General features: G+C 41.2%; 1 protein-coding gene across 1 annotated transcript in view; it reads left to right on the forward strand.

Moving 5' to 3' along the window:
• The first annotated feature begins 11,891 nt into the window (after window positions 1-11,891).
• Window positions 11,892-14,112, forward strand: part of LOC124776732 (transcription and mRNA export factor ENY2-like) — a 53,059-nt gene continuing 50,838 nt past the window's right edge. Inside the window, exons 1-2 of the mRNA XM_047251851.1 lie at window positions 11,892-12,104; window positions 12,711-12,856. Coding sequence (XP_047107807.1) covers window positions 12,049-12,104; window positions 12,711-12,856 — 202 coding nt within the window. The 5' untranslated portion in view covers window positions 11,892-12,048. The remainder of the gene's footprint in view (window positions 12,105-12,710; window positions 12,857-14,112) is intronic.

Raw genomic sequence — 14,112 nt, forward strand, 5'->3', positions numbered from 1 at the left:
ATGAAATCCGAAAGCGCATTATGTGCCTTGTGCAGCACATTCTTTAAATTTAGTCGGCAATAGTGCTGCAAGCTGTTGTCGGAAAGCACGTTCATTTTTCAATGTAGTGCAAAACCTTTATAATTTTATCTCTGCTTCTACACAACGATGGGATAAACTTCTTTCTTTCATGAAACTAGGAAGCAAAACAGTAAAAAATACATTGGTCAGCAAGAGAGGAAGCGTGTGTAAGCCTATATGAAAACTGGGAGAGACAATAATACGTTTGAAAAACCACTTGTGCGAAATGAGGCTTCAGCTTTATTGAATCAACTCAGCTGGCAAGAGTCTGTATTCATGATGACAGTTTGGAAGGACATACTCCAGAGATTTAATAGTGTAAATCTCAAGTTGCAAAGTGTAAATATTGATACTAAAACAGTGCATGTATTATACGAATCACTTGTATGATTTATTGCATCTATTCGTGGCATGTTCAACTATTATGAAAGTAAATCCATGAAGATTGAGACTGATATAGACTACACTACTGACCATTAAAATTGCTACACCACGAAGATGACGTGCTACAGACACGAAATTTAACCGACAGGAAGAAGATGCGGTGATATGCAAATGATTAGCTTTTCAGAACATTCACACAAGGTTGGCGCCGGTGGTGACACCTACAACGTGCTGACATGAGGAAAGTTTCCAACCGATTTCTCATACACAAATAGCAGTTGACCGGCGTTGCCTGGTGAATCGTTGTTGTGATGCCTCGTGTAAGGAGGAGAAATGCGTACCATCACGTTTCCGACTTTGATAAAGGTCGGACTGTAGCCTGTCGCGATTGCGGTTTATCGTATCGTGACATTGCCGCTAGCGTTGGTCGAGATCCAATGACTGTTAGCAGAAGATGAAATCGATGGGTTCAGGAGGGTAATACGGAACGCCGTGCTGGATCCCAATGAACTAGTATCACTAGCAGTCGAGATAACAGGCATCTTAAACGCACGGCTGTAACGGATCGTGCATCCACGTCTCGATCCCTGAGTCAACAGATGGGGACGTTTGCAAGACAACAACCATCTGCACGAACAGTTCGACGACGTTTGCAGCAGCGTGGACTATCAGCTCGGAGACCATGACTGCGGTTACCCTTGACGCTGCACCATAGACAGGAGCGCCTGCGATGGTGTACTCAACGACGAACCTGGGTGCACGAATGGCAAAACGTCATTTTTTCGGATGAATCCAGGTTCTGTTTACAGCATCATGATGGTCGCATCCGTGTTTGGCGACATCGCGGTGAACGCACATTGGAAGCTTGTACTCGTCATTACCGTACTGGCGTATCACCCGGCGTGATGGTATGGGGTGCCATTGGCTACACGTCTCGGTCACCTCTTGTTGGCACTGACGGCACTTTGAACAGTGGACGTTCATTTCAGATGTGTTACGACCCATGGCTCCACCCTTCATTCGATCCCTGCGAAATCATACATTTCAGCAGGATAATACACGACCGCATGTTGCAGGTCCTGTACATGCCTTTCTGGACACAGAAAATGTTCGACTGCTGCCCTGGCCAGCACATTCTCCAGATCTCTCACCAATTGAAAACGTCTGGTCAATGGTGGCCGAGCAACTGCCTCGTCACAATACGCCAGTCACTACTCTTGATGAACTGTGGTATCGTGTTGAAGTTACATGGGCAGCTGTACCTGTACAAGCCATCCAAGCTCTGTTTGACTCAATGCCCAGGCGTATCAAGGCCGTTTTTACGGCCAGAGGTGGTACTGATTTCTCAGGATCTATGCACCCGAATTGCGTGAAAATGTAATCAAATGTCAGTTCTAGTATATTTGTCCAATGAATACCCATTTAACATCTGCATTTCTTCTTGGTGTAGCAATTTTAATGGCTGGTACTGTATGAATGCACTTATAAAATATCACGAAAACGCAGACTTCATGATGACGAAGAAGCGGACTCTGAAGAAGTTTTTCTGACTGGAAGGGTAAAATTTAGAGTCGAAACATTTCTTCCAGTACTCGACAACTTGTACACCAAATTAGTGAGAAGGAAGGAAAGCTATAGAACACTGCTGGATTCCTTCACAGTTTTCAGTAACCTTAAGAACAGTTCACCTGACGATATTGCTGAACGTGTTACAGAACTCCAAGCGTTATATGACACGGATTTGGAGCCTTCCTTCCCTAGTGAATGTGTACATTTCGTGGAACTTTTGAAATCTTCTGTGATTAGTGATATACCAGTCGAAATTAGTAAATTTTTACGAAAAGAGAGGTTACAGTCCGTGTTTCCGAATGCTGACATTGCTCTTAGAATGTTTCTATGCATGGCACTTACAAAAATATTGTTCAGCAGAACGCTCATTTTCGGCTCTTAAAAGACTGAAATCGTACCTAGGTTCTACGTTGTGTCAGGAGAGATTGAACGCCTTGTCCATTATTCACATCGAAGCCGACCGCCTAACTGATAACAGTCTAAACTATGAAGATATCATCAACGAGTTTTCTGCCGTCAAAGCCAGACACAAACTTTGCTGACTGGTGAGTTTGTTTATTTATTCATATTAGTTTTAAAAAGTTAAGATTATATTGCTATTTTTATTATAAATTAGAGCACATTCATTGGATTTACCCACTACATACTACCTGTTTATTTTGCAATTGCCGCTGGCAGAACGCGGAGCTAAACCTCGTTTACGTGCAGACGTGACCGAAGGCGCCCGACAATACTAAACAATACTCGAATGACCCAGGTCCCTCAGCGCTGTACAGTCAAGTCATACTGATACTGTAGTACTGTAGTGTTCTTGGAGTCTGCTGAAATACATAGTTATCGCAGAAATATACACTCCTGGAAATGGAAAAAAGAACACATTGACACCGGTGTGTCAGACCCACCATACTTGCTCTGGACACTGCGAGAGGGCTGTACAAGCAATGATCACACGCACGGCACAGCGGACACACCAGGAACCGCGGTGTTGGCCGTCGAATGGCGCTAGCTGCGCAGCATTTGTGCACCGCCGCCGTCAGTGTCAGCCAGTTTGCCGTGGTATACGGAGCTCCATCGCAGTCTTTAACACTGGTGGCATGCTGCGACAGCGTGGACGTGAACCGCATGTGCAGTTGACGGACTTTGAGCGAGGGCGTATAGTGGGCATGCGGGAGGCCGGGTGGACGTACCGCCGAATTGCTCAACACGTGGGGCGTGAGGTCTCCACAGTACATCGATGTTGTCGCCAGTGGTCGGCGGAAGGTGCACGTGCCCGTCGACCTGGGACCGGACCGCAGCGACGCACGGATGCACGCCAAGACCGTAGGATCCTACGCAGTGCCGTAGGGGACCGCACCGCCACTTCCCAGCAAATTAGGGACACTGTTGCTCCTGGGGTATCGGCGAGGACCATTCGCAACCGTCTCCATGAAGCTGGGCTACGGTCCCGCACACCGTTAGGCCGTCTTCCGCTCACGCCCCAACATCGTGCAGCCCGCCTCCAGTGGTGTCGCGGCAGGCGTGAATGGAGGGACGAATGGAGACGTGTCGTCTTCAGCGATGAGAGTCGCTTCTGCCTTGGTGCCAATGATGGTCGTATGCGTGTTTGGCGCCGTGCAGGTGAGCGCCACAATCAGGACTGCATACGACCGAGGCACACAGGGCCAACACCCGGCATCATGGTGTGGGGAGCGATCTCCTACACTGGCCGTACACCACTGGTGATCGTCGAGGGGACACTGAATAGTGCACGGTACATCCAAACCGTCATCGAACCCATCGTTCTACCATTCCTAGACCGGCAAGGGAACTTGCTGTTCCAAAAGGACAATGCACGTCCGCATGTATCCCGTGCCACCCAACGTGCTCTAGAAGGCGTAAGTCAACTACCCTGGCCAGCAAGATCTCCGGATCTGTCCCCCATTGAGCATGTTTGGGACTGGATGAAGCGTCGTCTCACGCGGTCTGCACGTCCAGCACGAATGCTGGTCCAACTGAGGCGCCAGGTGGAAATGGCATGGCAAGCCGTTCCACAGGACTACATCCAGCATCTCTACGATCGTCTCCATGGGAGAATAGCAGCCTGCATTGCTGCGAAAGGTGGATATACACTGTACTAGTGCCGACATTGTGCATGCTCTGTTGCCTGTGTCTATGTGCCTGTGGTTCTGTCAGTGTGATCATGTGATGTATCTGACCCCAGGAATGTGTCAACAAAGTTTCCCCTTCCTGGGACAATGAATTCACGGTGTTCTTATTTCAATTTCCAGGAGTGTACGTTATCGGAGAGATGAAAAAGTGTTAATAAATAATGTAGTTCAGTTCTGTCGATAAATACGGCACGTAAAAGCGTTGCTAATACCATTAAAAAGAGCTATGGTGAGAGCAGTAGCTGCAGTACAAAACAGTTGAGCCCTTACATGGATTAAAGGTAATGTGTACACTTATGCAGCATCTAGCTACACAGCCCCTAATGCTATACATCTTAACTATTAGATTACAAAACAAACTTGATTTTTCCGCACTAGTCTGTAAAATTATGTAATAGCAAATCCAGTTCTGTGTTTGTTCATCTGCATTTAGTTATTAGTTAGTTCGTGCACCAAATTCTCTATTTCGTATTCATTTCTTACGCTTTCCTATAGATTCACGTAATAAAACCGAAAGTGATTTTTTTCTTTTTTTTTTTAATCTGCTGCACATTCAAGTTATTAGATCGTAAAACGACAGAACTTCGCCACATGTCCCGCATACCAAATGGCGTTGTGCTATGAATGTATCGCACATCCCCTACTAAGTATAATACTTCACCAATAACTGAATGCTGTTGGCTCCTAACAATACTGAGCGAAAATCCGCGATGGATGGACATGCCTCATTTGTTTTTCTTTCGAGTGGTACCAGTGTCTCTTAGTAATAGAGACGTAATCGTCTTTCAAGCGACAGGATCTTAAAACCACGATCGAAACGACCATGTTACTACTAATCCACAAAAAGGCGATCTTGGTTCCACAGGGACACACAAATATCGCTAACGATGTCCATGCTAGTAACTATACATGCTTTTTAAATTGAAGTATGGTACTGCTTCTGAATGAAGTGGTTTTCCACACAAATACCACGACACTGAATATGGATGATGATCATGGGGTGTGTACTAACAGAAGAAAGTGCAGGTGCACGTCTCATGTGCTGTAAGCTTGGAATAGAATCACCCTTCCCACGGAATTTAGGAAGTCATTCAGCTAAGGTACTTGGTATTAAGACGATATTTGCAACTCCCTCATGAAACTACTGCATATTTTACATGTTAACAACACATCACTGAGCGACTTGGCGCAGTGGTTAGCACACTGGACTCACATTCGGGAGGGCGACGGTTGAATCGCGCGTCTGCCCATCCTGATTTAGGTTTTCCGTGATTTCCCTAAATCGCTCCAGGCAAATGCTGGGATGGTTCCATTGAAAGGGCATGGCCGACTTCCCGTCCCATCCTTCTCTTATCCGATGAGACCAATGACCTCACTGTTTGGTCTCCTCCACCAAAACAACACATCTCAACGAGACATCCACTGGGTTATAGCCAAGTGAGGATGATGGTTGACTGAGAATGATCACGTGCAGTAGATGGTGTGCTATGCGAGGAATCACTTAAAAGCTGCAACGCTAGATTGAAGTCGTAAGAAATTTACCAAATCCAATGACCACTACACAGATCTGTAATTTTACGCGCTCTGGGAGATGCTGCCTGCTATTTGAAATCAAGTCTTTCCATTCAACCTCTTACTTTCGTTGTATCCTATGGAGATGTCTTTTAATGATTACAAGAAAAACAACCGAGGCATGTCAGTCCATCGCGGATTTTTGCTCAGTATTGTTTGGTGTCAACCGCGTTCAGTCATTGGCGAAGATTTGAAGGTAGTAGGGGACGTGTGATAGATTCACTGTGCTCGGCAGGCTTATAATGTTTATGTCAGGGTGTATAGTTACTGTGGCCACTGTCCTGACACGTGCGAAGAAAATGACTACGTCTGGTCGTAAGGCAGGTGGGGGTTTGACGTGGGAGATTGCAATTTCAGAGCACTGATAGCCGCAAGGGCCATGAAGGATTTTATATGGAAAATAATGTCCAGTCACAAGTGAGATTTAGATATTGACATATCCAGAGCCACAGCCATCAGAAGGAGGTGTTTCTGATACTTCACGCACTGTCGAATGTCATCATATTGTGGCTACAATCGTAATATTTAATTGTAATTACAATGATAAATATGTGGCTGATTTCCTAGGAAAACACCGTTTGGCAAGTGGGGCGCATGGTGGAGGTAGCCTGTGGCTGGAACGAATGGGCATTTCCGGCTTAGGGCTCTCGCGAGCTCCTGGTACAAAGAAGAGTTCCAGCCGACCGGCTAGTCGGTTCTTGCCTGCAGCAGCAGGGGCAAGACCTGGAGGTGGCGTCCTCCAGATACCTGAATAATGAAGTAATACTCAGTATGCATTTGGCAGTCTCCACGACGGCATGTGTTCCATGTACTCTCTGTGAAAAATACAGAGATTCAATATTGGTCACTGCCAAGTGTTGGCATTCAGCATATTGATAACATCCAAATTCCTACCAATCCAATCACCACCAGAAGCCCTCCATGGCTGGGAGTGGTGCACTCTGGCATATACGTGTGTCCACGACTGCAGCTGTGGTCGCAGCAGCAGCTTTCTCTGACATCTGAGTGTTGACTTTGACGGTGTATGTGGGGATTGGTTCACTGCATGTGGACATCAGGACATGACTGCAAGGAATGTGTATTTGTTGAAGTGATCTCTTACACCTAGTCATGTCAACTACTGTGACCATGGATCTGTTTGTGGTTTAAGTGTTTAGTGTTTCTCAGTACTTCACATTGGACTCTGTCTTGCAGAAGTATATGTTGTTGTCTCTATCCTGCCGTGCAATAGGTCTTTCCTCCTCCTCCCAGATGTATCAGAGAGAAGCAATTTAGGAATTCCATAGTGCTTTAAAAACCCAGTCACAACATCAAATTCATCTCGTATATACGTACAATGCCCTGACATAACGATAACGTTAACCATATACATTACAGCTTTAAAACATAGTTATTCTTCTTTGTTTCATATTAGCTTCAATCGCCATGCAGTAATATTTCGTAAATATATGTTTTTGTATACTTTGAATTCTGCAAATATGGAAAATATGGAAAACATGTAAAATATGAAAAAACTCTGGTACAAGCTGGGAATACAGGATATCTGTCAAGTTCATCTCATTCTTGCCACACTTGCAAAAAAAAAAAAAGATGCTTTCGAAAGCATTTACTAATTACACACAATACTTTGGATATAAATGATAAGGGTGTGTTTTTGATATTCTTTATAGTTTATGTTACATTAGAGATGCCATTGTGGAAATAGCAAAAAAAGTTGTATAATTACATATACATCCAAAGGATGTCGCTGTTTTTCGTTGAAGTGAGACACCACACATCGACATTCTGTATAGGGACAGATAATTTCTAGTTAGGTCAATTCTTAATATGTTTATATCATGATATTAACACTTCCTCCGATAAAACTGGTCGCTGTTAACGAATCATGGTTTTAGTGCTAAAACTTAGAAATAACAGACAATACCACTGTTTGCCGACTTGGATGGCCTAAAAATGTGTCATTTTATACCTCACAGAGTGCTATTGGTAAAACATACAGGTCTGTATCATCTATCATCTTTCTGGAGTGGTGGAGAGACTGCTATCAAGTTGAAACCTTTCACTCCAGAGTGGGCCAGTTCGATGGCTGGAGTGGCGGTGGTTAGGGTTACTGTTTTTGAATTTCTGTAGGAGAGAGCTGCATGGTGACAATGCTATGCAAACAATAAAGTGGGTGTGATTTCTTTTTTTTTTTACTTCGATTCTTGCAAGGAAACTACATTCTTTTTTATCATAATACACAGAATTATAGGATCCATCTGTCTATAAGAAAAATTTAGTAGTGCTGGTAGATTGAGGCGAATTGCAGAAAAATTGGAGTTGACACTAGAGTTAGAATACATGAGAAAGATATTCAGTACTGTTCTACTATGCTACTGACAGAAACAGAAAGTGCTGTAAAATACATAGCAATAATCTACCTAAAGTAGAAAGGGTACATAAGGCAGAAGTAGATGCTGGGCTGTGAGAAGTGTAATTCATCCACGAAAAATGTAGTTGCTGAAATACTATGACTAATAAAATGGCATTACATGATTGGTTGTGGCTACTAGGGCTAGGAACAAGGAACAGAATGTGGTATCAACATGATGGGTGTCTGGCACATTTTTCGCTGATGGCTAGAAATGAGTTGCAGAGACAATGCCCAGATCTTTAGATTGGACACGGAGAAGATGTGTTTTGGCCGCCTCGTTCGCCAGACTTGACGCCTGTGGATGTTTTCTTGTGGGGATTCGTAAAAGACATTGTTTATAAAGACGTTTCAACTACACCTGAAGATATGCGAGAGAGAATTGTCAGAGCATGTGCGTCGATAAGTGCTGATGTGATAAGGAATACCACTCAATCCATTATCAGAAAATTGCAGCACTGCATTGATACCAATGGTCATAACTCCGAACACGTTCTGTAAAAGGATGTCCGTACTAACTTAGTTTCCTTTGTTGTCCTTCAAAGACCTTACTGTTACACATCATTGGATTCATCTCGACAGCCACTATCAGAAAATAAGTACCAAACTACAGCATCCCATTAAAAAAAAGTTGACCTTCATATCTCTAAAGCGACCCAAGCTAGCAACAAAAAACCAATGTCATATTATGGCCCCTATTGTCCTATGCAACATTTTTCATACAAACTTTTCAGCTTCCATCGTACTTCCAGAATTATTTTAGAGTGCCAATAGTTAGTGACTCACCCTGTATAAAAACACATGCATATTTGAATGCAATGTTATGTCAAAATTTTAAAGCAATTTGTGAAGAACTTTCAGAGATTTAAATGTTTGAACAAATGAACATTTACAGTTTTATTTATGTAGGTGTAAGAGTTAATTTGTTCAAAATCGTAATCTCATTAAGTTCTTCACTGATTGCTTTGAAATTTCACACAACGATGCATTTGAATACATGTGCATTTTTATATAGGAATGGTTTTGTATCTTGGGTTTTTTTGGAACCATCATAGCGGATGCAGTAACTATGTTTTGATGTGCTTATTTAACTGCTTCATTACTTGTCTTATTTCCTATTAACTGAATGACAAAGTGTAATTAATTTATTGAAACGCTTTATCATAGAGATTATTTTCCACAATGTTGTATTTGGCTGATGATACAATGTGGTCATGTACCATGAGCCACAGCTTAAAATAAGTTAACAAGTCATATATTATAAATAGAATTAATTGAATGTAAACAAAGGGCTAATAAACTGGACATCCGAATAAACACACATAAGATTAACTTTACTATTGTAAAAACTAAGGCCAAAAAATTTATGTTCGTCAACATTTAAAAGCAAAAAATTACCTTCATTGCTTTAAGCCAATGTAGCATTCTTGTATTTTTAATCTCTATTGCTATGTTGTTAATGTGTATTACAAGGTGTTATCGAATGGATTGTTTAATTCATATTCTATTCTTGGGGATGAAGAGTGGATCTTTGGTTCTGTGAGTAATAGGAGAACATGTTCTTAGAAAATTTCACTTACATCGTCTACTAAAGGCTATACAAATGTTCCACTCATTCATCCCTTTCTTAAAAATATCAGTTCAGCCTCCATAATGTACACAAACAATCTTTCCAACCAAGTGTTGTCCAGAATGTAGTGCTGCCTGTGAGTCTGTGCCTACATCATATGAAGTATCTTCTGCTTTCTGCTTTATTATTTTGCTTGGTTTTGCAATTAAAAGCCATTCCAACTCGTTACACTGTCACTATTAGCACACAAAAGAAGTGGACTGGAGTCGTTGTCGGAAGTAGTCATCCATAATTCTTTTTCTTAGTTCCCTCTTTTCTGGTATTTAAGTTATTTTGTCCAGTATTGATTTCAAATTGCTAAAGAATATTGGAACAATGTGCCTATTACAACTTGTTGAATGAGCTAGGTTTGTTGCTTCAGGCTTTCTTAGTCTTAACCATTCATGAACTCTAGGTACCGTTGTTTACCTACTTTTCCGCTTTTTTGGCTTCCTTGGAGGCATGCTTTTATTCTGGGATGTACCAAAATGAAATGGAAATTTTGATAACTCATTTTGAGACAATCTATAATGTACTTTGGAAGTAGTTATGAGGTAAACAACTAACTTGTTTTCCTCTTCACGACTCTATATCTCTTTGACTGTACAGTTTTTGTAAGAAGCGTCATTAAGATGTTTTAAATATCTCTGTAGAATCAACTTATGCACCAACCTAATATATCCCTCTTCTGAGACATATAGCTGATAAAAGAGCTATGATTAATGTGAAAAATTTTGACAACACTTGCTTTGTGTGATCTCTCCTGGCTTGTCAAAACAATTTTGAGAAAAATTCATATCCTATAAGTAATTCATATGTGTTATAAATATCATGGAACTGCATTCCCCAACAAACTTCAAGACGTTGCAGAATTTGAGATCTAGAATCCTAATATATCAAATTATGTATACAAACTGGAGAAGAAGAAAGACAAGCCTCAGAAGCGTGATGTGCAGAAAAGAAGAAGTTTGAGCATAAGTTTGTCCAACTCCTCCACTATTCTCCATTTCGCAGGTCAACACTAAGAACATGTCAATTTGTTGCTCATCTCTGATTACGCTTGACACCATTACTGCTGGATCAAAAACATCTCCCACCTTATTTCTTCTCAACTGACTGCGTATAAGAATGCACAATACATTTGTTCTCAGTGCCTGGATTCATTTTACACAATGATTAATTGACAGAGCACAAAAGGGATTGCTCTACCCAGGATATGGTTTGTGCAAATGTTCTCCAATTTTAAGAATTTTTCACACAAGGAGCGAGTTCCTCTTATAGTGTATGTACAATCTGAATGACTCCTCATTCCTGTGGCAGTCGAGGGTGACTACATTGCCTCACAATAACCCTCAGAGAACATCTGTCATTTGCTGGAGCATATTAGGTTTTATGTTTGTATGACACAAACCATAAATATTTTATATCCTATGAGGGGGGCGGGGGGAAATTCTATGAAATGGTTGCACTCTGAGCTTCACGTGATTCCAGGGTAAATTGATGAGTTCTATGGTACCGTTATTCCTCTAACTATAATGCAGTAAGTTCAATCATAGTATGAACCGAAGAAGCAGTTTTCAATAAAAAGAAACCTTTTATTGAGTGAAATAATCAGCTCTGTTGAGGAAGAAAAATAAAGCTGTTTATGATGTTATTGCCTACATAAGAAAAAACACATAATGGATAAGTAAAATAATCTCTTGTATTCCTTTATAAATATTGTTTGATGTGTTTGTAAGTAAATATTTTCACTACCAAGTAATTGTTTCTCTTTCCCAGTAATTTACCGAACAAAATTGGTAAACACTACTCACTGTAAGTTTTATTTGGTTATTAACAAATTTTATCGTTGGTCATGCCTCAATTTCGTTACTATACTCAGACTTTTTGTAGCGCCTGACTTTCTCCGTTCGACGCCGGGCTTAGAGAATTGACGTCGTGTTGATCTTCCGTATAGTGTGAACAATGCGCCATTTAACGGTGACGTTACGTGACGGTCCGTTCCGCTCGCGTTTAGTGTCAATCGGTCTTTTTTGTTTGTTTCTGAAGGCTGTGGCGATGGGTCGTATGTGGAAGTTTTTGTTGCTTGTGAAATTGCAAGCCGAATGCTCGATACAAAGATAACTGGTTCAAACTCCATCTGTTTGAACCGGTGTAACATCTTTGGCGGTTTGGTTTGTGACTGACTTGTGTCAAAGGAATAGTGAACGCAGGTGGTGGATGCAGTAGACTGTGGAGTGTGAACTGAAGGTTTAGACGTGAAATTAGGATCATCCCAGTGGATAACGCCCGTAGCAATGCTTCATGAACCGGGATATCAACAAAAGTTTATTATGTCTGGAGAAAAGGAGAGGTGAAGTTGTGATGAGTGAAGGTTCTCATTTGGTTGTTGTTGTTGTTGTTGTTGTTGTCAGTCCTGAGACTGGTTTGATGCAGCTCTCCATGCTACTATATCCTGTGCAAGCTTCTTCATCTCCCAGTACTTACTGTAACTTACATCCTTCTGAATCTGCTTAGTGTATTCATGTCTTGATCTCCCTCTACGATTTTTACCCCCCCACGGTGCTCTCCAATGCTAAATTTGTGGTCCCTTGATGCCTCAGAACATGTCCTACCAACCGGTCCCTTCTTCTTGTCAAGTTGTGCCACAAGCTCATCTTCTCCCCAATTCTATTAAATACCTCCTCATTCGTTATGTGATCTACCCATCTAATCTTCAGCATTCTTTTGTAGCACCATGTTTCGAAAGCTTCTAGTCTCATCTTGTCCAAACTATTTATCGTCCATGTTTCACTTCCATACATGGCTACACTCCATACAAGGCTACACTCCATACAAATACTTTCAGAAACGACTTCCCGACACTTAAATCTATACTCGATGTTAACAAATTTGGTGGACTGGCAGAAAAACACTGGGACGATTGTTTCAATCAATTCACCAACTACTTGTTTTACAGGTTTAAGGAACTTTTACGAACACGACTGATTGAAAGTGGATGGCGAGACCAGATCCTGATGCATTGTAGACAGATAGTTAAGGAACGTGGTGTGCAGAATATTACAGCTGAACAGTTAATTACTGAAGTGACTCCCAAGGGCAGAGGTAAGGTTCAAGTAGTATACATGGAGAAGCTTATTTGTGTTTGAATCTGAAATACATATTAAATTTTAGCGAAACAAATAATTTATTATACACGATTGATCATAAAAGTTGCATCTTGTTAAATCGTTTCCAGAGATTCTCGACATCCGAAATTAGTGTGTGATTTTTTATGCAAAAATTAAATGTAAAAAAATGTCGTTCTTGGTCCGATCTTCCGAAATTTGTTTTTAATGGTTTGTTTGTCTTTTATGTTTAACAAAGTCAAAGATTAGCCTAGAGCATTTTTGGGCCCAAAAGTCAGTTGTATTGGGTAAGTTTATAGTATCAGATGTTTAAAGATTATGACGTTTGTACTGTATCAGCCTGGTTTTGTACTACTACTGTGAATTAATATTGTCGCCTGAGATGTTAGTTCCATAGATCTTATGTCTGCCACTCACCAAGAAAATCTGAAATTTATGAGGTTTTGTGTATTAAGACTTGGTGAAAGTTCTGTAATCATTACAGTGTATGAATTACCTTTGACTTCAGAAGGGGGACAGAAACTTAAGATCAATTCCACCTACTGATGCTGGATGTCTGCTTCCTGTATTGGTGGGATGGCAGTGATAATGAGGTCTATGGCCAGTAATTCTCTGTTGTTGGATAGCTTCTGCCATCCACAGAGTTGATATGCCTAGACAAGCTAAACCATTCCTGAGAACTTAAATTTTGCTGTGACTGCTAATTCCTTGATATGTTTTGAAGTTTATGGTGTACAAAATGACTGCTGTAAAATTTTCGTAACAAAGGTGACACACTTAGTGCCAGGTACAGAGATATATTCTACACTGAAAACATTCAAGTCGTGCAAGATACTCATTGCTGTATGTAGGCCTACCGCACTCTTTAAAGTATAAAAGAGAATTGAGTATTCACATTAGTTACTTCCAGAAATAATATAGCTCACAGTAGTAGTCAGGTAAGCCTTCCCATGGCGGATAAAACAATGGTATCTATGGTGCTGAGCATCAGCTCCCAGAAAACTGTTAAAGCCCGCAGTTAACAGATAATTACAAGGCATATGGCTAGTTGTATGAATAAATGTTTTTTTTCCTACTTGTTATGGCAGTAGGTTAATAAGTTCTAAAGTAAGGCCATAGAAAAGATCCATTGTGTAGAAGTGATTTTTGTTATGTGTGGTAAGTGTAAACTTAATCATCACATAAACTAATACATACAGAATATTAATCAGAGGCTCCCATTTTTTATCCTGG

This window comes from Schistocerca piceifrons, chromosome 2, assembly GCF_021461385.2.
Source record: "Schistocerca piceifrons isolate TAMUIC-IGC-003096 chromosome 2, iqSchPice1.1, whole genome shotgun sequence".
Lineage (NCBI taxonomy): Eukaryota > Metazoa > Arthropoda > Insecta > Orthoptera > Acrididae > Schistocerca > Schistocerca piceifrons.